Source organism: Somniosus microcephalus, chromosome 10 (assembly GCF_052327205.1).
Source record: "Somniosus microcephalus isolate GS21.2 chromosome 10, FLI_Smic_1.0, whole genome shotgun sequence".
NCBI lineage: Eukaryota > Metazoa > Chordata > Chondrichthyes > Squaliformes > Somniosidae > Somniosus > Somniosus microcephalus.
Window position 1 is genome coordinate 10,291,368 of NC_140996.1, and position 22,290 is coordinate 10,313,657.

The window sequence follows — 22,290 nt, forward strand, 5'->3', positions numbered from 1 at the left end:
AACAACATTCAAGAAGCTCGACACCATCCAGGACAAAGCAGCCCGCTTGATTGGCACCCCATCCACCACCTTAAACATTCACTCCCTCCACCACCGGCGCACCATGGCTGCAGTGTGTACCATCTACAAGGTGCACTGCAGCAACTTGCCAAGGCTTCTTCGGCAGCACCTCCCAAACCCGTGACCTCTTCCACCTAGAAGGACAAGGGCAGCAGGCGCATGGGAACACCACCACCTCCAAGTTCCCCTCCAAGTCACACACACCATCCTGACTTGGAAATATATCGCCGATCCTTCATCGTCACTGGGTCAAAATCCTGGAACTCCCTCCCTAACAGCACTGTGGGAGCACCTTCACCACACGGACTGCAGCGGTTCAAGAAGGCGGCTCACCACCACCTTCTCAAGAGCAACTTGGGATAGGCAATAAATGCTGGCCTTGCCAGCGATGCCCACATCCCAAGAGCGAAAACATTTTTAAAAAGCAGAAGTTGCTGAACGAGAATCGTAGAAAGGAAATAAGTTTTTGAAAATTTAAATGTTCAGTGTGACGATGTGAAGATTTCCCTGTCTGTGTGTCAGTATTATTTGGCGCGGAGGAGTATTTAGTTGCCACATTTATTAAATAGAGTTTGAGATGCTGTGGTGCTTTCACTGTGTCAGACGGTGCGAGAGATTTAGGGGGACAAGCGTGGGATGTAATGGAGTGCAGTGACAGTCACACAGACTCGCAGTGCTGACTTTGCCCGTCGTGGGCTCCGTGCTGTGAGCCAGAACTAAGGGACTCGGAGTTTTGGGAGAGACGAGCTAGAGTACGGCGAACAGATTAAAGAAACTTAGAGAGGAAAAGGAAAGAGTGAAAGAGGAACTTGCATTTCTCCAGTGCCTTTTGTGACCTCAAGACGTCCCAAAGCTCTTTACAGCCAATGAAGTACTTTTGAAGTGTAGTCACTGTCGTAATGTAGGAAAAGCGGCAGTCAGTTTGCGCACAGCAAGCTCCCACAAACAGCAATGAGATAATGGCCAGATAATCTGTTGGAGGGATAAATATTGGCCAGGACACCGGGGAGAACGCCCCTGCTCTTCTTCGAAATAGTGGCCGTGGGATCTTTTACATCCACCTGATAAATCGAGGCCCCGTCTGCTCTAACGTCTCATCCGAAAGACGGCACCTCTGACAGTGCAGCGCTCCTTCAGTACTGTCCTTCCGACAGTGCGGCACTCCCTCAGTACTGCCCCTCCGACAGCGCGGCACTCCCTCAGTACTGCCCCTCCGACAGCGCGGCGCTCCCTCAGTACTGCCCCTCCGACAGCGCGGCACTCCCTCAGTACTGCCCCTCCGACAGCGCGGCACTCCCTCAGTACTGCCCCTCCGACAGTGCGGCACTCCCTCAGTACTGCCCCTCCGACAGTGCGGCACTCCCTCAGTACTGCCCCTCCGACAGCGCGGCACTCCCTCAGTACTGCCCCTCCGACAGTGCGGCGCTCCCTCAGTACTGCCCCTCCGACAGTGCGGCACTCCCTCAGTACTGCCCCTCCGACAGTGCGGCACTCCCTCAGTACTGCCCCTCCGACAGTGCGGCACTCCCTCAGTACTGCCCCTCCGACAGCGCGGCGCTCCCTCAGTACTGCCCCTCCGACAGTGCAGCACTCCCTCAGTACTGCCCCTCCGACAGTGCGGCGCTTCCTCAGTACTGCCCCTCCGACAGTGCGGCACTCCCTCAGCACTGCACTGGAGTGTCAGCCTAGATTTTTGTGCTCAAGTCTCTGGAGTGGGGACTGAAACCCACAGCCTTCTGACTCAGAGGCGAGGGTGCTGCCCACTGAGCCACAGCTGACACCTGGAGTTCCCACTCCATAACGTAAGCCAGATGTGCAAAACAGCTGCTGAAACCATAGACTGTCAGTTGGCACTAAATACAAGTCACAGCATTGAGCAAACTGTGATAGTCTCGCCTGAATGACGGTATCTCCAACAGTGCAGCACTCCCTCAGTACTGCCCCTCCGACAGTGCGGCGCTCCCTCAGTACTGCCCCTCTGACACTGCAGCGCTCCCTCAGTACTGCCCCTCCGACAGTGCGGCGCTCCCTCAGTACTGCCCCTCCGACAGTGCGGCGCTCCCTCAGTACTGCCCCTCCGACAGTGCGGCGCTCCCTCAGTACTGCCCCTCCGACAGTGCGGCGCTCCCTCAGTACTGCCCCTCCGACAGTGCGGCGCTCCCTCAGTACTGCCCCTCCGACAGTGCGGCGCTCCCTCAGTACTGCCCCTCCGACAGTGCGGCGCTCCCTCAGTACTGCCCCTCCGACAGTGCGGCGCTCCCTCAGTACCGCCCCTCCGACAGTGCGGCGCTCCCTCAGTACTGCCCCTCCGACAGTGTAGCGCTCCCTCAGTACTGCCCCTCCGACAGTGTAGCACTCCCTCAGTACCGCCCCTCCGACAGTGTAGCGCTCCCTCAGTACTGCAGTGGTAGTGCCGGCTTAGCTTTATGTGCTCAAGTGCCTGGAGTGGGGACTGTGAACTCACAACCTTCTGACTCTGGCGAGAGTGCGATACCCGCTGAACCATACTTGGCAGGAGGTTAGTGAACGAGCGATTAATTAGAGAGGACAGATGGGTTTTTGGATGAGTGAGGTGATGATGGCAGCTTTCCAAAGGATCTGGTTGTTATCTGAGCCAAGCCGACACATTGTCGGTCAGCACAGGGCCCAGGAAGGCTGATCGGGTGGGGAGGGGATCAGGGGAGCATGGAGGTGAATCACATGGGAGGGATGAGTTTGGAGAGAGCAAGATGGGGGAGAACGGCAGAGTGACGGGGGGGATTGGAGCGAGACAGGGTGGGAGACTCGGGGTCAGGTCATGTGGGGGGTTGGAAGGAGAGGAAGGTGAGGTATCGTCAGAGACCGGTGTGTGAATGGGCTCCGTCTTGGAGACACAAAATCCACAAGCTCATCGCACTTTTTTGAGGGACAGAGAAAGGGGATTGAAGGATTGAAGGACAGTTCATCTTGGAGGAAACATGAGGAAAGCAGGGAGACCCTTGATTTAATGTCTTATTTGAAATACAGCGCTTGCTCGGTACTCGAAGGCGAGGTCTTTTGTTACACTGTCATAGAACTGGAATCCAAAACCTCTAAATCTGAGGTGAGATCGGGACCAACTCATCAACGCTGACACAGGCTACAGGGTCTGTGTTGTACTAATCGCATCGATCCCGATACCAGAAAATGAATTAAATTAGCGCTGAATAAATAGTTTATGCTGAACCGTTACAAAATCACCGGTCAGACCCCAGCTGGAGTATTGTGTCCAATTCTGGGCACCGCACTTTAGGAAGGATGTCAAGGCTTTGGAGAGGGTGCAGAGGAGATTTACTAGAATGGTTCCAGGGATGAGGGGTTTCAGTTACGTGGAGAGACTGGGATTGTTCTCCTTAGAGCAGAGAAGGTTAAGGGGAGATTTAATAGAGGCGTTAAAAATTATGAAGCATTTTTGTTGGCGTAAATAAGGAGAAACTGTTTCCAGTGGCAGGAGGGTCGGTAACCAGAGGACACAGATTGAAGATAATTGGCAAAAGAACCAGAGGGGAGATGAGATTTTTTTTCACGCAGCGAGTTGTGATCTGGAATGCGCTGCCTGAAAGGGCGGTGGAAGCAGATTCAATAGTAACTTTCAAAAGGGAATTGGATAAATACTTGAAGGAAAATTTGCAGGGTTACGGGGAAAGAGCAGGGGGAGTGGGACTAATTGGAGAGCTCTTTCAAAGAGCCGGCACAGGCACGATGGGCCGAATGGCCTCCTCCTGTGCTGTATCGTCCTGTGAATCCGGAGTTAATCTGAGCCTTCCGTCCCCAACTCCATGACATCGGGAAGGATTGTTTTTTTTTGCCCGAATCACATTTATAAAAATGGTTTGTGGCATATTTTAAGCTGGAAGACATCCCCTGCTCAGCACTTTGTGTCACATTTCCAGAATTGTCACAATTAAAAGTTTGTCTTTTCTGATGAGTGTCCTTTCATAGCTCGGTGTCGCCACTTGGTGGAAGCACGTAACATTGCAGTCATTTCAAAAATCCATCTTAAAATACTTGTAATGGTCACAAGTCTGCTTCAAGTTCAAAATTGGTAGAAGGTGAACTAGAGGGGCTTGCAGGGCACCAACCCCTCCCTACCTTAAACGTAAGCTTCCTCAGACATTCGTGTAAAACAGAAGCCAGTTTGACACAGCTGCACTGGGAATCTGCCGCGGTTTTTGTGACGGAATTCGAAAGTCGAGCAAAAGTTGAATCAGCAAATGCTGCTCGTAACAAGATCCCGTCGGCAACATTGAGATCAGCGGCCATTTAATCTGCTCTTGTGTGGTGCTGGGTGAGGTTGGATTTTTTGGCCGGGTCTGTTGGAGAACTCCCGACTCCATCTCCGCATCGTGCCCGGGGCTCTTCTACATCCATCAGAACAGGGCACTGGGGCTGTCAGTTTAACATCGGCTGTATTTCACTCAATGCAGCGCTCCCTCGCTCGTGCATCAGAAGGGGGCATCTTTGGAATCACACAGCATAGGAGGCGGCCATTCGGCCCATCGTGCCTGTGCCAGCTCTTTTGAAAGGGCTCTCCAGTTAGACCCATTCCCCCCGGCTCTTTCCCCAGAGCCCTGCAAATTTTCTCCAATTCAAGTATTTATTCAATTCCCTTTGGAAACTAACTATTGAATCTGCTTCCACCATTCCAGGCAGCGCATTCCAGATTATAATCCGTTTTTAATTAATTCATTCACGGGATGTGGGCGTCGCTGGCAAGGCCGGCATTTATTGCCCACCCCTAGTTGCCCTCGAGAAGGTGGTGGTGAGCTGCTGCAGTCCGTGTGGTGATACTTCTTTGTAGCAGTTTGGTACAACTCATTCACATTGCTGTGGTTCTGGAGTCACTTATCGGCCAGACCGGGTAAAGGTGGCAGATTTCCTTCCCTAAAGGCCATTAGTGAACCAGATGGGTTTTTACGACAATCCGGTAGTTTCACCATTACGGATACTAGCTTTTTATTCCAGATTTATTTAATTCATTGAATTTTAAATTCCCCAGCTGCCGTGGTGGGATTTGACTCACGTCTCTGGATCATTAGTCCAGGCCTTTGGATTACTAGTCCAGTGACATAACCACAATGCTACCGTACCCGTGAGTGGGTGAAACGGGTGGCAGATGGAGTTTTTATATTTTGAATCGTGTTCCTTATGCAGGAAGTCTTTTTTACTATGAAGAAGTGTACTTCTGAATCCACACAAAAATACTTCGGTCTACTCGCATTTCCATGGCCGTCTCTTGTTTCTAACACACAAATACACCTTGATCCCCCAAGGTTACACCCCAAAAGTACTTCATTGGCTGTAAAGCACTTTGAGACCGTCTGGTGGTCGTGAAAGGCGCTATATAAATGCAAGTCCTTCTTTCCTTCTTTCCTCTCCTCCTTCTTTCTCTCTTTCTGTCTCTCTTTCTTTCTAACGAGGGTGTCATTGTTGCATTTCTCTTATTGTGTGTAACAGTGATGCGGTGCACTGGTGCAAATGCGGTCATTCTTGGCCTGCCGAATAGATCGCTCATCGTGAAATCGGTTCTCTCCTCACAGAGCCAGCAGGCCAGGATTGCCACTCTGTACTTGCCGCTTTTTGGTCTCCTGCTGGAAAATGTGCAGCGCATTAACGTGAAGGATTGCTCGCCGTTCCCGATCAACCAGTCCAGCAACGTGAGTACCGGGTTTTTTTTTCCGCCGGTCGCTCCTGGAGCCAGGAGGCTGGTTATTTTCGCCTGTTTGTGCTCCACCTGGTGGAGGATTGTCGGTGTTGCAGGTTGGTCGGTTGCGTCTCATGCAGCTTGGAACCTTAGCAAAGCGCTCAATGAAATCGGTGCTCATTGATTCAGTGAGTGGGTGAAACTGTGGCGGCTGGGGTTCAGTGTGGGGGAAAGCGCGAGACCATCCACTTCGGGACATAAGAACATAAGAAATAGGAGCAGGAGTCGGCCATACGGCCCCTCGAGCCTGCTCCGCCATTCAATAAGATCATGGCTGATCATCGACCTCAACTCCACTTTCCCGCCCGATCTCCATATCTTGTGATTCCCCATGAGTCCAAAAATCTATCGATCTCAGCCTTGAATATACTCAATGACTGAGCCTCCACAGCCCTCTGGGGTAGAGAATTCCAAAGATTCACCGCCCTCTGAGTGAAGAAATTCCTCCTCATCTCAGTCTTAAATGGCCGACCCCTGATCCTGAGACTGTGACCCCTGGTTCATAGAATCATAGAAAGTTACAGCACAGAAGGAGGCCATTTCGGCCCATCGTGTCCACGCCGCCGACAAAGAGCTCTCCGGCCTAATCCCACTTTGTAGCTCTTGGTCCCCCAGCGAAAGACCGAGCAGAGAGGATTTTCTCAATGGGGCAAAGTTGGAAACTGGAGGAGCGGAGAGATTTTGGGGGTCCGTGTGCGGAAATCACTTGAAGCCAGCGGGCAGGTGCAGAAAGTGATCGAAACGGCTAATGGAATGTTGGCCTTTATCTCGAGGGGCTGGAATACCGAGGGGCGGAGGTGATGTTAGTTTTGTAAAGCTCTGGTTAGACCCACATCTGGAGTCACTGCGTTCAGTTCCGGGCCCCGCACCTCAGGAAGGATAGATTGGCCTTGGAGGGGGAGGAGCGCAGATTCACTAGAACGATACCCGGGGCTGAAAGGGTTAAATTCTGAGGACAGTTTGCACAGACTGGGCTTGTATTCCCTCGAGTTTAGAAGATTAAGGGGTGATCCAAGAACACAATGTCAGAATCAGGAGCAGGAGTCGGCCATTCGGCCCCTCGAGCCTGCTCCGCCACTCAGTAAGATCGCGGCTGATCTTCGACCTCAACTCCACTTTCCCGCCCGATCCCCATAGTCCCTTGGTGCCCAACATTGAGGTGCTTAAGATGATTGAAGGATTCGATAGTGTAGAGAGAGAGAAACTATTTCCTCTGGTGGGGGGGAGTCCAGAACAAGGGGGCATCACCTTAAAATTAGAGCCAGGCCGTTCAGGGGTGATGTCAGGAAGCACTTCTTACTGTGTACGGTTCTGGTCACCACATTACAGGAAGGATGTGACTGCACTAGAGAGGGTACAGAGGAGATTTACGAGGATGTTGCCTGGGCTGGGGAATTTTAGCTGTGAGGAAAGATTGGATAGGCTGGGGTTGTTTCCCTTGGAACAGAGGAGGCTGAGGGGAGATTTAATTGAGGTGTATAAAATTATGAGGGGTCTGGATAGAGTGGATAGGAAGGATCTATTTCCCTCAGCAGAGAGGTCAATAACCAGTGGGCAGAGATTTAAAGTAATTGGTAGAAGGTTTAGAGGGGAGTTGAGGAGGAATGTTTCCACCCAGAGGGTGGTGGGGGTCTGGAACTCACTGCCTGAAAGGGCGGTAGAGGCAGAAACCCTCATCACATTTAAAAAGTACTTGAATATGCACCTGAAGTGCCGTAACCGACAGGGCTACGGACCGAGAGCTGGACAGTGGGATTAGGGCGGAGAGCTCTTTGTTGGCCGGCACAGACACGATGGGCCGAATGGCCTCCTTCTGTGCTGTAAGTTGCTATGATTCTTCACACAAAGGGTGGTGGAAATCTGGAACTCTCTTCCCCCAAAAAACCATTGAGGCTGAGGGTCAACTGAAAATGTCAAAACTGAGAATTGCTGGATTTTTGTTGGGTAAAGGGATTTTAAGGGTTACGGAACCAAGGCGGGTGGATGGAGTAAAGATACAGATCAGCCGTGATCTAACTGAATGGCGGAACAGGCTCGAGGGGCTGAATGGCCTCCTCCTGTCCCTTTTAGTCGATGTCTATATGCAGTGGGCTACTAAGATTTAGTATCAGTGTTACACTGGTTGTGGATTGATTTATCTTTATTCTAAAAACCGAATGGTTTAAAGCTTTGACCGGCAGCGATACAGTGACGGCGTGTCTCCAGCAGAGGGTGATGTGTTTGCCCACTCCCTCTGGAGTGCATTCTCGGGTCCACCTGATTTATACTGATCTGAAAATGAGCCGTTAAAACCAGCCTAGTGTGCTGGCGCCACCCTGTGGAAATGTTCTTGTTTGCATCGCGCGGAGCTCGATACGACTGAAAAGGGGATTTTTTTTTTAATGTGTAAGTGCTAAGTGAAGCAATATATTTCTACAGTTCCATTCTAGAAAGCTCATCTTTTGAATATTCTGCGTAAAGTTCTTCAGCGGCTGGTGCAACTTTATGTCTGCCAAGGAATTGACTCTTAGCTAACCTTTTTATTTTAAACGCTTTCAGCGCGGATGGAACATTTCTCAACAGCATCTTAAGGTTGGCTTTTTCGGTCAGAATCTCGAGGAAATGACGGGTTGAATTTTCCGATCACGCTCCTGCGAACCAGCTCAGAGACGTTTTACTACGTTGCTGTGTAAATGCAAGTTGTTGTTGTTGTTGATGGTGATTCGTTGACTCGGCAGGAAGATGCGTGATGCGGTGGGTGAGGTGACCAAAGCGACACTTTCGCTTTATATATATTAATTAATGATTTAGACAAGGGAACTAGATGTAATATCTCCAAGTTTGCAGACGACACAAAGCTGGGTGGGCGTGTGTGCTGTAAGGAGGATGCCGAGAAACTCCAGGATGATTTGGACAGGTTGGGTGATTGGGCAGAAGCATGGCAGATGCAATATAACGTGGATAAATGTGAGGTTATCCACTTTGGTGTCAAAAACAGGAAGGCAGATTATTATCTGAATGGCAATAGATTGGGAAAAGGGGAAGTGCAACGAGACCTGGGTGTCCTTGTGCACCAGTCGCTGAAGGTAAGCATGCAGGTGCAGCAGACGGTTAAGAAGGCAACTGGCATGTTGGCCTTCGTAGCGAGAGGGTTTGAGTACAGGAACAAGGATGTCTTGCTGCAGTTGTACAGGGCCTTGGTGAGACCACATCTTGAGTATTGTGTGCAGTTTTGGTCGCCTTATCTGAGGAAGGATGTTCTTGCCATGGAAGGAGTTCAGTGAAGATTCACCAGGCTGATACCTGGGATGGCAGGAATGACGTATGAGGAGAGATTGGGTCGATTGGGCTTATACTCGCTGGAGTTTAGAAGATTGAGAGGGGATCTCATTGAAACTTATAAAATTCTAACAAGACTAGACAGACTAGATGCAGGAAGGATGTTCCCGATGGTCGGGGAGTCCAGAACCAGGGGTCACAGTCTAAGGATAAGGGGTAAGCCATTTAGGACTGAAATGAGGAGGAATTTCTTCACCCAGAGAGTGGTGAACCTGTGGAATTCTCTACCACAGAAGGCAGTGGAGGCCAGTTCATTAAATATATTCAAGAAGGAGTTGGATATATTTCTTAAGGCTAAAGGGATCAAGGGATATGGGGAGAAGGCAGGGACAGGGTACTGAATTTGGATGATCAGCCATGATCTCATTGAATGGCGGAGCAGGCTCGAGGGGCCGAATGGCCTACTCCTCCTATCTTCTATGTTTCTTTGCAGCTGGGCTGCAAGTCATCACGTTGCTGTTGGTGGGATCTTGCCGTGCGCAAACTATCTGCCGCGTTTCCGACATTACAGCAGTCCGCCATTGGCTGTAAAAAAAAAAAATCAGGTTAAGAACAGAAGCAAAACGCTGTGGATGCTGGAAATCTGAAATAAAAACGGAAAATGTTTTGAAACACTTGGCAGGTCGGCCGGCATCTGCGGAGAGAGAGAGAGAAACCGAGTTAACATTTCCGGTCGATGACCCTTCGTCAGAGCTGGTTCTCACACGTTGGCTTTTGTACAGCAGTTATAGAGCAGTTCATTAATGGTGTTTTTAGCAACAACAACTTGCATTTATACAGCGCCTTTAACGTAGTAAAACGTCCCAAGGCGCTTCACAGGAGCGTTATCGGACAAAATTTGACACCAAGCCACATAGGGAGATATTAGGACAGGAGAGGCTGTTTTTAAGGAGTGCCTTTAAGGAGGAGCAAAAGGCGGAGGTGATAAATAACGTTGTGTTTTGATCTAGAGCGGGAAAGAGGAGCCGTCATTCAGCGTACAAACGGGAAGCACCATGGTGACCCCGCAGAGGCCAGGAAGCACACTGGATAACAGTGTCCACAAGGATGTGTTTGGTGTTATTTCCGGTACAGGTGAGCTTTCAGTTCGACCAAACTGTATTCACGGAGGCTTGACTTTACAGGTCGTTTGTACACAGCAGAGGATGATCTGTCGAGCAGATTAATCTTCAGCCTCTGCACTGTGTGAATACGGGTCTCATTAGTCACCTTTTAATGTGGCCACTGCCAGTCCTGTGGCTCAGTGGGTCGCACACTCACCTCTGAGTCAGAAGGTTGTGGGTTCAAGTCCCACTCCAGGGACTTGAGCACAAAAAGCTAGGCTGACACTCCCAGTGCAGTACTGAGGGAGTGCTGCACTGTCGGAGGTGCCGTCTTTTGGATGAGACGTTAAACCGAGGCCCCGTTTGCTCTCTCAGGTGAGCGTAAAAGATCCCACGGCACTATTTTGAAGAAGAGGAGGGGAGTTCTCCCCAGTGTCCTGGGCCAATGTTTATCCCTCAATCAACATTAAAAAAAACAGATTATCTGGTCATTATCACATTGCTGTTTGTGGGAGCTTGCTGTGCACAAATTGGCTGCCTCGTTTCCTACATTACAACAGTGACTACACTTCAAAAAAAAGTACTTCATTGGCTTTGGGACGCCCTGGGATCGTGAAGGGCGCAGTAAAGTCTTTCCCTTTTTCCCTCTTTTTTTCTCTTTCACTTTCTCCCTCTCGTCCTTCTTTTTCTCTTTTGGATGAACTCCGGTTTACGGAGGGTGCAAGGTTTGGGAGGCTGGCCAGGCGAGCGGTGGAACAGTCGAGTCCAGAGGCGACGAGGGCCTGGGCGGAGGGTTCCAGCGGCGGATGAGCTGAGGCAGGGGCGATGTGACGGCGGTGGAATTGGTGGTCTGGGTGATGGAGCGGGTGTGGGATCGGAAGCTCGGCTCGGGTCAAATAATAAATGGAAAGTGTTCAAATAAAATGAAAAAAGAGCACTTTTTGTTTTTAATGCCTCTGTGATTTTTCTCCCGGGGTGTTTGCTGACGGCAGTGTCCTGGGGATTAACCTTCAATTCCTGGAGACTCAAGTGTTGGCAACACCTAATGTGTACCCTTTATCAGAACTATATACATATACAGGAAACTCTTTGGTATCCGGCACCGACGGGACCGGGATGGTGCCGGTTGATTAAAAATTCCGGATGGCGGAGAAGGTTATCTACCGAGGCTATTTTTAACAAACAAAAATTTGAAAAATCAAGAAATATGCAGTATACAGTAATTGGGTACTCACCTACAGAATGTTGTGTTAAATGGATGGTGGAAGATGCTTGATTACGTACAGGACTGCCAGTTGAGGGTAATCCATAACTCTTTAATTACTTAACAATGGCGGATCGGAAGAGACTACCGGCAGCGCGGGAGAGTCAGACTCCTGTTATTGAGGTGTTCTGACTTCCGACAGCGCCAAGAAGCCGAGTAGTGGAAGTTTGGAGAACTACCCCCACTGACTAACTCGGCCACCGCGGGAGACTCGGACTCGGCAACATTGCCGGTTATTGAGGTGTTGTTTTCGGAGTGAGAATTTTGCCGGTTATTAGAGAATTCCGGATATTTAGGTGCCGTTTAAACGAGAGTTTCCTGTAGATAAATAAAAGTGACTTTGAAGTGATGTAATTTTGTTGCGTTGTAAGTTGCACTTTTAAGTTTTTTAATTGATGTTGTCCAATAACTTGAAACTTTCCAGTTCGGGTTAAGCTCTTACGCTCGTTTATCTGTTCATAGCTTCTCCTCATGGATCCTCCACTCCCACCATCAGTGCAGTGAGGCACGCGGACTCCAGAGGTTCCCTGATCAGTACGGACTCGGCCACTAGTCTGCCAGAAAGAAATGCTGAAAAGAGCAACTCCCTTGACAAGGTACAACTTCACCTTTGAGTAACTTAAAAGCTTTGATGCTTCGAATACAAATTAACCGTGAACTTTATGCTTCTAGACAATATAACTTGGTTATATTTCGTACGCTGTCTGCCCGCAATTTGCTGGCGCGGGGCATCTCGCGCCGTTGCCCCGTTAGACATTTTCCCTCGCCCTTCAGCTCAATTTTTTTTTTTGCCTGCTATCTCGCTGGGAGTGCGAGCAGATAACTTCACGGTGAGGGCAACGGGGCATCTGGGGACCTCAGTGAACGACGGGACCAATAGTCTATCTCCTTAACCCATGAGATTTAAGACGGAAAAGGAAATCGGGTGAATTAGAGTCAAATCAGGTGCAGAAAGAGAAATAAAGGGAGGGAAAGAAAGATTGGATCGAGAGAGAGAGAGAGAGACAGAAAGGAAAAGTAAAAAAAATTTTAATTTTAAAATTTGACATTTAAAAAATCTCCAACAACAATTCACTACCTGAAGGAATGAGACACCAAACTTTTAATTGTTCACTTTCTGGTCCGGAGAGGTTGATTGGCGGTCATCAACAATTATCACGCTGTTAAAAAGGGTCCTTACGCTATTAAGTACCAGCCCTAACGTTCTGCGGAGAGTTTAACAGGTAATTAATGCGCAAAAGCAGCGGTTTCTTGAAACTCGCGGGGAGAGGGCAGGCGAGCTGCCGTTTTTTTTCCACAAGGCTCACAAATTGCTGGGGCGATTTACGCTGGCGAGCGCCAGTAAACTCGCCGTTTTCTTGTTTTTTCCCCCCAGCAAATTCTGGGCCAGTGCGTTTGTCTTGTGTGTGTCTCTGTTTTTGTGAGCTTAAATGTGACCTTGTGATCTTGCTTCCTTGTGCTCACAGAGGGAAAGGCTTATTAGGAGACACTCTGCTTTTGCAATGCTGACTAACCAGGTGGCTGAGGAAAGTTCAAAGTCTACGCGAAGGAATTGTGTTACTATGGATTTTTCCATGTTAACTATCCCAGTCTTGCCAGCAAAGATCTTGCATGCTGCTTTATCTCTTCAATTTCATGAAGTACTTACCTCTGGCTTGTATATCTGAACTTCTAATTGCATATGAGAGCGGACTGGGCCATTAGTAGCAACTCCAACCAGTTTGTAAATTATTTTTTTTAAGCCTATATTTAATTGCATATAGGCCCGATTATAAATTCCTAATTTCAAATACACCCCTTGTGAAATTTTTATATTCTGAAAGAATTGGTGACATATTTGGAACGAGCCCATTTCATTAGGGATGGTTTAAAGAAATGGTCTTTATAATGTTTGAATTGGTTTGGGGATCTAACATATTCCTGTCATTTTTTTAATAGATATTGTATTTTTAAATACACAACCAAGTTGACAGATTAAAAGAGACAGAGCGTTAACCAGTTCATTAAGCTGGACTGCCGTTGCACAAAGTTATCGGTCTGTTCGGGTGGAGTTGCTATTAACGGCAGTTGTGCCATTCGAGGTTGTGTCGTTGCTGAGTGTGACCATTGCCGTTTGTGCGCAAGAGACGGCCAGGTGGAAATGTAATCGACTCCTGTTAAAAGGCTCGTGTTCCCTCAGAGATCTCGTCACTGATGACGTTTTACCCGCTGGCGTCATTTCATGCAGCTGTCTTGCAAACCTCCACTGCCTTTCAGTGCAAAGCCAGGTTTTAAAATCATTTTGCGGTCGGCAGATAAAGAAAGACAGACTTGCATTTCTACAGCACCTTTCACGACCACCGGACGTCCCGAAGCGCTTTACGGTCAATGAAGTACTTTTCAAAGTGTAGTCACTGTTGTAATGTGGGAAACGCAGCAGCCAATTTGCGCACAGCAAGCTCCCACAAACAGCAATGTGATAATGACCAGATAACCTGTTTTTGTGATGTTGATTGATGGATAAATATTGGCCCAGGACACCAGGGATAATTCCCCTGCTCTTCTTTGAAATAGTGCCATGGGATCTTTTACATCCACCTGAGAGAGCAGACGGGACCTCAGTTTAGCGTCTCGTCCAAATGACGGCACCTCTGACAGTGCAGCACTTCCTCAGTACTGCCCCTCTGACAGTGCAGCGCTCCCTCAGTACTGCCCCTCCGACAGTGCAGCGCTCCCTCAGTACTGCCCCTCCGACAGTGCAGCGCTCCTTCAGTACTGCCCCTCCGATAGTGCGGCCCTCCCTCAGTACTGCCCCTCCGACAGTGTGGCGCTCCCTCAGTACCGCCCCTCCAACAGTGCGGCACTCCCTCAGTACTGCCCCTCCGACAGTGCAGTGCTCCCTCAGTACTGCCCCTCCAACAGTGCGGCCCTCCCTCAGTACTGCACTGGGAGTGTCCGCCTGGATTTTGTACTCAAGTCTCTGGAGTGGGACTTGAACCCACAACCTTCTGACTCAGGTGAGAGTGCTGCCCACTGAGCCACGGCTGACACACAATTAGCCGTACCAAGGACATTCTGAAAGTTACTACGTACAGGAAACTCTCGATTTACCGGCACCTAAATAACCGGAAACCTCTGTTAACCGGCAAAATTCAGGAGTAGGTTCAGGTAAGTTTTAATTCATATTAGTGGCCATTCCTTGATCTTGTGGCCGGTTCGTCCACCTGTTGTTAAGCAACAGGGACGCTTGGATCTTGTGGCCTGGTTCCTGCACCTGTTGCTAAGCAACAGGGACGCTTGGATCTCGTGGCCAGTTCCTGCACCTGTTGCTAAGCAACAGGGATGCTTGGATTTTGTGGCCGGAGTTCCTGCGCCTGTTGCTAAGCAACAGGGAAGCCTGGATTTGTTGTTGTGTACGGAGCTCTCGTACCTTTTACTATACCCCTCTGTAATCCGGACTTTTTGATAAACCGGCACCACGTCGGTCCCATTGGTGCCGGATAAAAAAGAGTTTCCTGTAATGCTTTTTCTCCGCCAAGTGACCCAACACAGATAAAACGCACTGACAGAAGCCCTTTTCATGTTGATAGCTGGTTGGTAATAGGGACATGAAGTTGGGTTGGTACAGGAATTCAGTTATTGGTATAAATCTGAGCTCAAAAGGTTTAATCCACAAATTAAGAACACTTTTCCAGGCTATTGATTATATACTTGAAAAGGAAAACATTTTAGGGCTGTGGGGAAAGAGCGGGGTGAGTGGGACTACTTTGAGAGTTAGCCGTGGCTCAGTGGGCAGCACTCTCGCCTCTGAGTCAGAAGGTCGTGGGTTCAAGTCCCGCTCCAGAGACGTGAGCACAAAAATCTAGGCTGACGCTCCAGTGCAGTACTCAGGGAGCGTCACACTGTCGGAGGAGCAGTACTGAGGGAGTGCTGCACAGCCGGAGGTGCCGTCTTTCGGATGAGACGTTAAACTGAAGCCCCGTCTGCGCTGCCAGGTGGATGTAAAGATCCCACGGCACTATGTCGAAGAAGAGCAGGGGGATTATCCTCGGTGTCCTGGAGCCAATATTTATCCCTCAACCAACATCACTAAAAAAACAGATTATCTGGCCATTATCACATTGCTGTTTGTGGGATCTTGCTGTGTGCAAATTGGCTGCTGTGTTTCCCACATTACAACAGTGACTACACTTCAAAAAGTATTTCATTGGCTGTAAAGCGCTTCGGGACGTCCGGTGATCGTGAAAGGCGCTATATAAATGCAAGTCTTTCTTTCAAAGAGCTAGCAGAGGCACGATGGCGTACGCGGCCGTGAGGGCCCTGCAGGTTCGGGGTCTCCGTGTGTGATGTGCGAAAACCCGGAACGTGCGCTCTGTCACGTTTCAACTCGACAGATCATCCGCATCCCCGGGGAATGGACACCCGCGGGCGGAGATTCGCGGCTATTTGCCCAGCGAATGCCCGTGAAAGCATGGGGTGGGGCGTTCTTTTATCAGCATAAAGAGCTTAAATAAATATTAAAATAACATTTTTAAATCATTTAAACATTCAAAAACCTTTAAAATTAGGTTAGGTTATTTTTGGCCCCTTTAAAAAAATGTTTAAATTTATTTTTCAAAAAATTAAATTTTTATTTTAAATGTTTAATTAAATTGTATTTTAATTAATTTTAAACATGTGATGATTTATTTTTATTTAGGTTGTGTGAAAGTGTATTTTTTAATGTGATTCCTGTTCTGCTCACGGGGGCTTTGTACGTAAGTGGAATCCCCGTAAACACAATGGGAATCCCCCCCTTTGTCATTGGCCGGCCCGGCCCGCGTGATCCCAGGGACGCTGGCGAACCGCGCCCGACCCCCTGGGATCCGTGGGCCTTTGCGCAGGCCCACGCCTGCAGGCTCAGGAGCGTGAGTCTTCGCAGGCCCGGGGCCATCAGGTGAGTACGGATTTTACTGGCGGTTCGGAGGCAATGGCCCGTGGAGAAGCCTCCGAACCGCAATTTCGGGTCCAATATGATTCTTTTTAGGGCCTGGGTGCTGCAGTGGGTTAGCACACAAGTCTCAAATCCAGCCCAGACCGGTTGAATTTAAGGCGGCAGCTCTTATCTGCGAGCTGTCCCAGCCCCATGTCAATTGCTCAGCACGAAGTTCCCCATAATTTAGTTTGAAAATGGCAATCTCACTCGGGTGGGGGGGTGCGGGGGGCCCTAACACAATCCGGTGAGAGTAGAAAGGTTCATATTAGCGCTGTCCTGAAACGCCGATTACCGTGTATTGGTGGGACAGAATAAAGGGAACAGCCTGTGCTGAACTTGTCGTTTGAGTACTTCATACCAGTGTTTGATGTGACAGAGTGATGCATTCCTTAGCACTGACATAGAAAAAGGAGGCCCATCGTGCCTGTGCTGGCTCTTTGGTCGAGCTCTCCAATTAGTCCCACTCCCCCCCCCCCCCGCCCCTGCTCTTTCCCCAGAGCCCTGCAAATTTCTCCCTTTCATAAGAACATAAGAAATAGGAGCAGGAGTAGGCCATTCGGCCCCTCGAGCCTGCTCCGCCATTCGGTAAGATCATGGCTGATCTTCGACCTCATCTCCACTTTCCTGCACTATCCCCATATCCCTTGCTTCCCTTAATATTCAAAAATCTATCGATCTCTGTCTTGAATATACTCAACGACTGAGCCTCCACAGCCCTCTGGGGTAGAGAATTCCAAAGATTCACCACCCTCTGAGTGAAGAAATTTCTCCTCATCTCAGTCCTAAATGGCCGACCCCTTATCCTGAGACTGTGACCCCTGGTTCTAGACTCCCCAGCCAGGGGAAAACATCCTCTCAACATCTACCCTGTCGAGCCCTGTAAGAATTTTGTATGTTTCAATGAGATCACCTCTCATTCTTCTAAACTCTAGAGAATATAGGCCTAGTCTACTCAATCTCTCCTCATAGGACAATCCCCCCATCCCAGGAATCAGTCTGGTGAACCTTCGTTGCACTCCCTCTATGGCAAGTATATCCTTCCTTAGGTAAGGAGACCAAAACTGTACACAATACTCCAGGTGTGGTCTCACCAGGGCCCTGTATATTAGCAGATCGGGAGCTGGATGGGAAACAATGGCAGATCAGGAGTTGAGTACTTATCCAATTCCCTTTTGAAAGTTTACTATTGAATCTGCTTCCACCGCCCTTTGAGGCACTGCATTTCATATCACAACAACTCGCTGCATAAATAAAATTCTCCTCACTTTCCAGTAAATTCACCCCAAAAATGGAACCAAAATATTAGCAATCTACTCTATTTTAAAAAAGAAGTCCATCTCCTGCGGCAGCGCACCCAGGGACTCGAGACCAGAAACACTGTCCCAAGACAAGGAAGGTTAGAGGGCGGGGAAATAGTTGTACCAAGGCAGGCGCGGGGAGATGAGGCAGATGGAGAAGAGTGGGGGGTGGGCGGAGAAGGTGGGGGGAGGGGGACGGTGTGAGGAGAGGAGGGGTGGAGATAATATCTTTTGGGTGGGGGGAGCGGCCACCATCTTGTTTCTTGGGGTTGTTCTGTATCCAGTTATTGTCTGGAGATGGGGAGGGGTGGGTTGAGGGAGAAGGGAGCGGAGAAGAGAAAAGGGCAAGAGGAGGAGTGGGGAGCACGGGGATGGAAAGAGGAAGGTGGAAGGAGAGGGGAGGAAATGGGTGAAGAGGCTGAAGAGGAAATAAAGGGGAAGAGCTGGGGGAGTGATAGAGGAGAGGAGGGAGGGGATAAGGCGTGGGAGAGAGGTAAAGGAGGTGAGGAATGGAATGGAGGAGGAGAGGGAACCATCGAAGGCAAAATTAGGAGAGGAGGAGTGGGAGGAAGGCGAAGCAAAGGGAAGGGGAGTCTTAGATGCACGGGGGAGTTTGCTGTGTCAGTGTAGCAGAGGGGAGTCGGTGAGTTCCTGCTCCCAATTCCTGTCTAGACTCCGAGCTTGGGAAGTCCAACACTCAACGTTCCCATAATAGAACGTCTGTCTCTCTGGCTGCCAACTTGCCGTGATGTCCTGTACTAGATTGCTGGATACACTTCATCAGTAAGCAATGACATCATTCACCAGTCCTTTCTAACTTCAGTTTTTTTAGCTGGTCGAAGTGACTCTCTTTATATAAAAGCCTCCCAGGAGATGTGCGTTGAGATGCGCGCACGCCTTAACCCCTCCCTCCTCTCCCTTCATCACTCACTCGGCCCGTCCCGTCCCTTCATTCGCTCCCCCCCTCCAGTTGGCTCCCAGTAGACATTCTCAATCAGTATAGACTCTGCCTCATTCTACCTAATATATTAGAGTAAGTACACCAAGTATCAGCAGCCAGAAATGGTGACAGGTCATTTCTCAAATACAACAATGTGGTGGGAAACAAAACCAGAAAATGCCGCTGTGTGGAGAGAAACCGAGCCAACGTTTCGGGTTTAGTGATGGGGGAGTGCTTGAAAGCTGCTGTGAAGATCTAGGCATTCAGCGGAGGTCATCTTATCGCTACTGTTCGTTCTGCTATTTCCAAATAAGAATATTGAGCATGTCTTTTAAAGATTTTTAAATATTGATTACCTTCAAGGAACAGTCAAGTCTGCGGGGAAGGTGCCTTTCTGTTTGGCTCGCTTGCCCCTGAGCTCAGAGGTTGTGTGTTCAGAACCCTGCTCCGGGAATCGAACCCCCAGCACCCAGGCTGACACTTTCAGGAGTGTTGTCTTTCAGATAAGATCTTTAACCGAGGCCCCGTCTGCCTGTTCAGGTGGATGTAAGAGATCCCATTACACGATTTAAACAACTGCAGGAGGTTTTCCTGGTGTCCTGGCCAATATTCTTCACTCAACCAACATAACTTTAAAAAAAACAGATTCAGTGGCCGTTATTCTCATTTGCTGTGTGCAGAATTGGGTCTCACATTTGCCAACAATATCACTGTGATTGCACTTCCAAAGCAATTCAGTGGTTGTGATTGGGACATCCTCTGGTGCTTTATCAATGCAAGTTCTTTTATTTTTTTTCTTCTGCCAGTTTTATAACATACTAGTAATCTACTTCCAAGAATTTAGTTTGGTGATTTTCTGAGTTGGGATTCTCTCTCCGCTACATTGCTCTGTGGCATAACCAACCAGGGAGTTGTGTGTCCCACAGCAGGCTTCATTGGAAACTATGGCAAGGGGCTGAGACGCAATGGGGAGTTGTACAACTCCAGGATATTCTGAATTCCTCAGCGGGCAGAGTGGTTTGCTGGGTTGTTCCTGTCTCCGCCCCCTGCCTCAGCCCATCGGCTGCTGAAACCTTCATCCAGGCTTTGGTTCCCTCCGCACTCGACTATTCCGACGCTCTCCTGGCCGGCCTCCCATCTTCCATCCTCTCCGTAAACTTCAGCTCATCCAAAACTCGGCTGCCCCGTGTCCTAACTCGCACCAAGTCCCGTTCACGCAGCAACCCCCCCCCCCCCCCCCCCGCCCCGTGCTCGCTGACCTACATTGTCTCCCGGTCCGGCAACGCCTCGACTTTTAACAATTCTCATCCTTGTTTTCAAATCCCTCCTCCCTATCTCTGTAACCACCTCCAGCCCAATGACCCTCCAAGATGTCTGCGCTCCTCCAGTTCTGGCCTCTTGCGCATCCCTGATTATAATCGCTCCACCATTGGCGGCCGTGCCTTCAGCTGCCTGGGCCCTAAGCTCTGGAATTCCCTCCCTAAACCTCTCCGCCTCTCTGCCTCTCCTCCTTTAAGACGCTCCTTAAAACCTCCTTCTTTGACCAAGCTGTCCTAATATCTCCATTAGTGGCTCCGGTGTGAAATTTTGTTTGATAACGCTCCTGTGAAGCGCCTTGGGACGTTTTACTACGTTAAAGGCGCTATATAAATACAAGTTGCTTTTGAAGTTGCTGCAGGATAGATAGAGCCATCCTGTCACTGTTGTCACTGAGCAACCGGAGCAAGGAGCTCGGTGCAACCTCGTGTGATCCCTGACGGCAAATGGACTTTGAGCAGAAAGCACTCCCTCCCCAAGACTTTATTTCTCCTTTTAAGTTATCATACAACTGAAAACTGATTTTTTGAGGTGCCTGCTTACATTTGCATGGTTTGGTGGTTCTTCTAAAGCTGTATGAAGAAGGTAATTGTTTGTTGATCGTTACATAAACTTTCTATTTTTTTTAAATAATCTGTTTACAATTCAATAACCCTTCCACCCCCGTTGTAGAAAGACTCACTGGTGATTAAACGAAGCTTCATTCCCTTTAAATTGCTCTGTTCTTTTCTGATCTTTTCCAATTTGGAGATAATGTTCACCAGTCTGCGTCTCTCTCAGAACCATGGCTGTGTCGGGAGCTCCGTCATGCGATGTGACAAGCTGGAACAGTCCGAGATCCGGAGCCTCCTCATGTGTTTCCTGCACTTGCTGAAGAGCATGTCTGATGGTAGGACCGTCCCCTTCCGTTACTTTACATAATGCATTAACTTTCAAACAACTTGATGAGCAAATTGAACTCCAGTTCCCAAGCGCTATGTGACGTAATAAAACTCACTACGCACTTGGTTCGAGTATAAAACAAGGCTTTAATCAACTTGTTTCAAAACAGGGAGGTCTAGTTATCTTTCACTAGTTCCTGTTTACAAAATGTCCTGAGCAAGCTGGGCCCACGCCCGAGTATTTATACTCCTTGGATGGCGCCACCAGCTGGCCGTCCAGTGTTATTTCATGAGTCTTTCTTCATGGATCATAAGATTCATAACACTATGTTTCCATTGGAAATTTGGGAATCTACATAAGTTATAACCTCTCCGTTCTTAAATAAACTATTCAGGAGCCCCAACCTGACGAGTCTTTCTTTACTCTAGGAAAGCGAAGGCTGAGGGGGTGACCTGATTGAGGTCTTTAAAATTATGAAGGGGTTTCGATAGGGTAGACACAGAGAAGATGTTTCCACTTGTGGGGGTGACCAAAACTAGGGGTCATAAATATAAGATAGTCACTAATAAATTCAATAGGGAATTTAGGAGAAACCTCTTTACCCAGAGAGTGGCGAGAATGTGGAACTCGCTACCACAGGGAGTGGTTGAGGCGAAGAGCAGAGATACATTTAGGAGAAACTAGACAAACACATGAGGGAGAAAGGAATAGAAGGTTGAACTGATAGGGTGAGATGAAGAGGGGTGGGAGGAGGCTCGTGTGGAGCATTAACACCGGCACGGACCAGTTGGGCCGAGTGGCCTGTTTCTGTGCTGTAGATTCTAGGTAAATGATTTTGCTTCCAAAAGCATTCATGTTTAGGTGTCAGATGGGGATGTAAAACGTATTTGTATTTCCCTTGATATGCCACACACGGATACATCTTTTCCCAGTCTGTAGTAACCGTGCATTCTAAGCTTAATGACTGTTTGATATGATAATGCAAGGTATAATAATAAATCGACTTTATTGTCATTGTACAATGAAATGTGATCTTGCAAGCTCCCATGAGTCCAGTACAAATAACATTAAACGTAAATAGCACTGTTCTGGGAGAAGCAAAGCCGCTGCGTCTGTGTGCGCCGCCATTCCATTTCCACAATCTTCAGCCCAATGCCCAGGGCCTGCTCACCAGCCGCCCCTCCTGGGGCTCCTTCCGTGACCTTCTCACCAACCACCCCTCCTCGGGGCTCCTTCTGTGACCTTCTCACCAACCGCCCCTCCTCGGGGCTCCTTCTGTGACCTTCTCACCAACCGCCCCTCCTCGGGGCTCCTTCTGTGACCTTCTCACCAACCGCCCCTCCTCGGGGCTCCTTCTGTGACCTTCTCACCAACCGCCCCTCCTCAGGGCTCCTTCCGTGACCTTCTCACCAACCGCCCCTCCTCAGGGCTCTTTCCGTGACCTTCTGCACCTGGTCTTCCCTGATGGTTACCCCTCCAGGTACTAACCAGG

At 49.1% G+C, this 22,290-nt stretch overlaps 1 protein-coding gene across 8 annotated transcripts in view; it reads left to right on the forward strand.

Annotated features, from left to right (window-relative positions):
* LOC147111436 (dedicator of cytokinesis protein 9-like) overlaps positions 1–22,290 on the forward strand; it is a 499,826-nt gene that overhangs the window by 369,872 nt on the left and 107,664 nt on the right. For 6 of the 8 annotated variants that reach the window (XM_085998427.1, XM_085998430.1, XM_085998428.1 and 3 more), the window contains exons 32-35: positions 5,619–5,735; positions 10,051–10,174; positions 11,870–12,003; positions 20,667–20,805. In XM_085998427.1, coding sequence (XP_085854553.1) covers positions 5,619–5,735; positions 10,051–10,174; positions 11,870–12,003; positions 20,667–20,805 — 514 coding nt within the window. The remainder of the gene's footprint in view (positions 1–5,618; positions 5,736–10,050; positions 10,175–11,869; positions 12,004–20,666; positions 20,806–22,290) is intronic. The other 2 variants (XM_085998424.1, XM_085998425.1) reach the window with 1 other exon arrangement.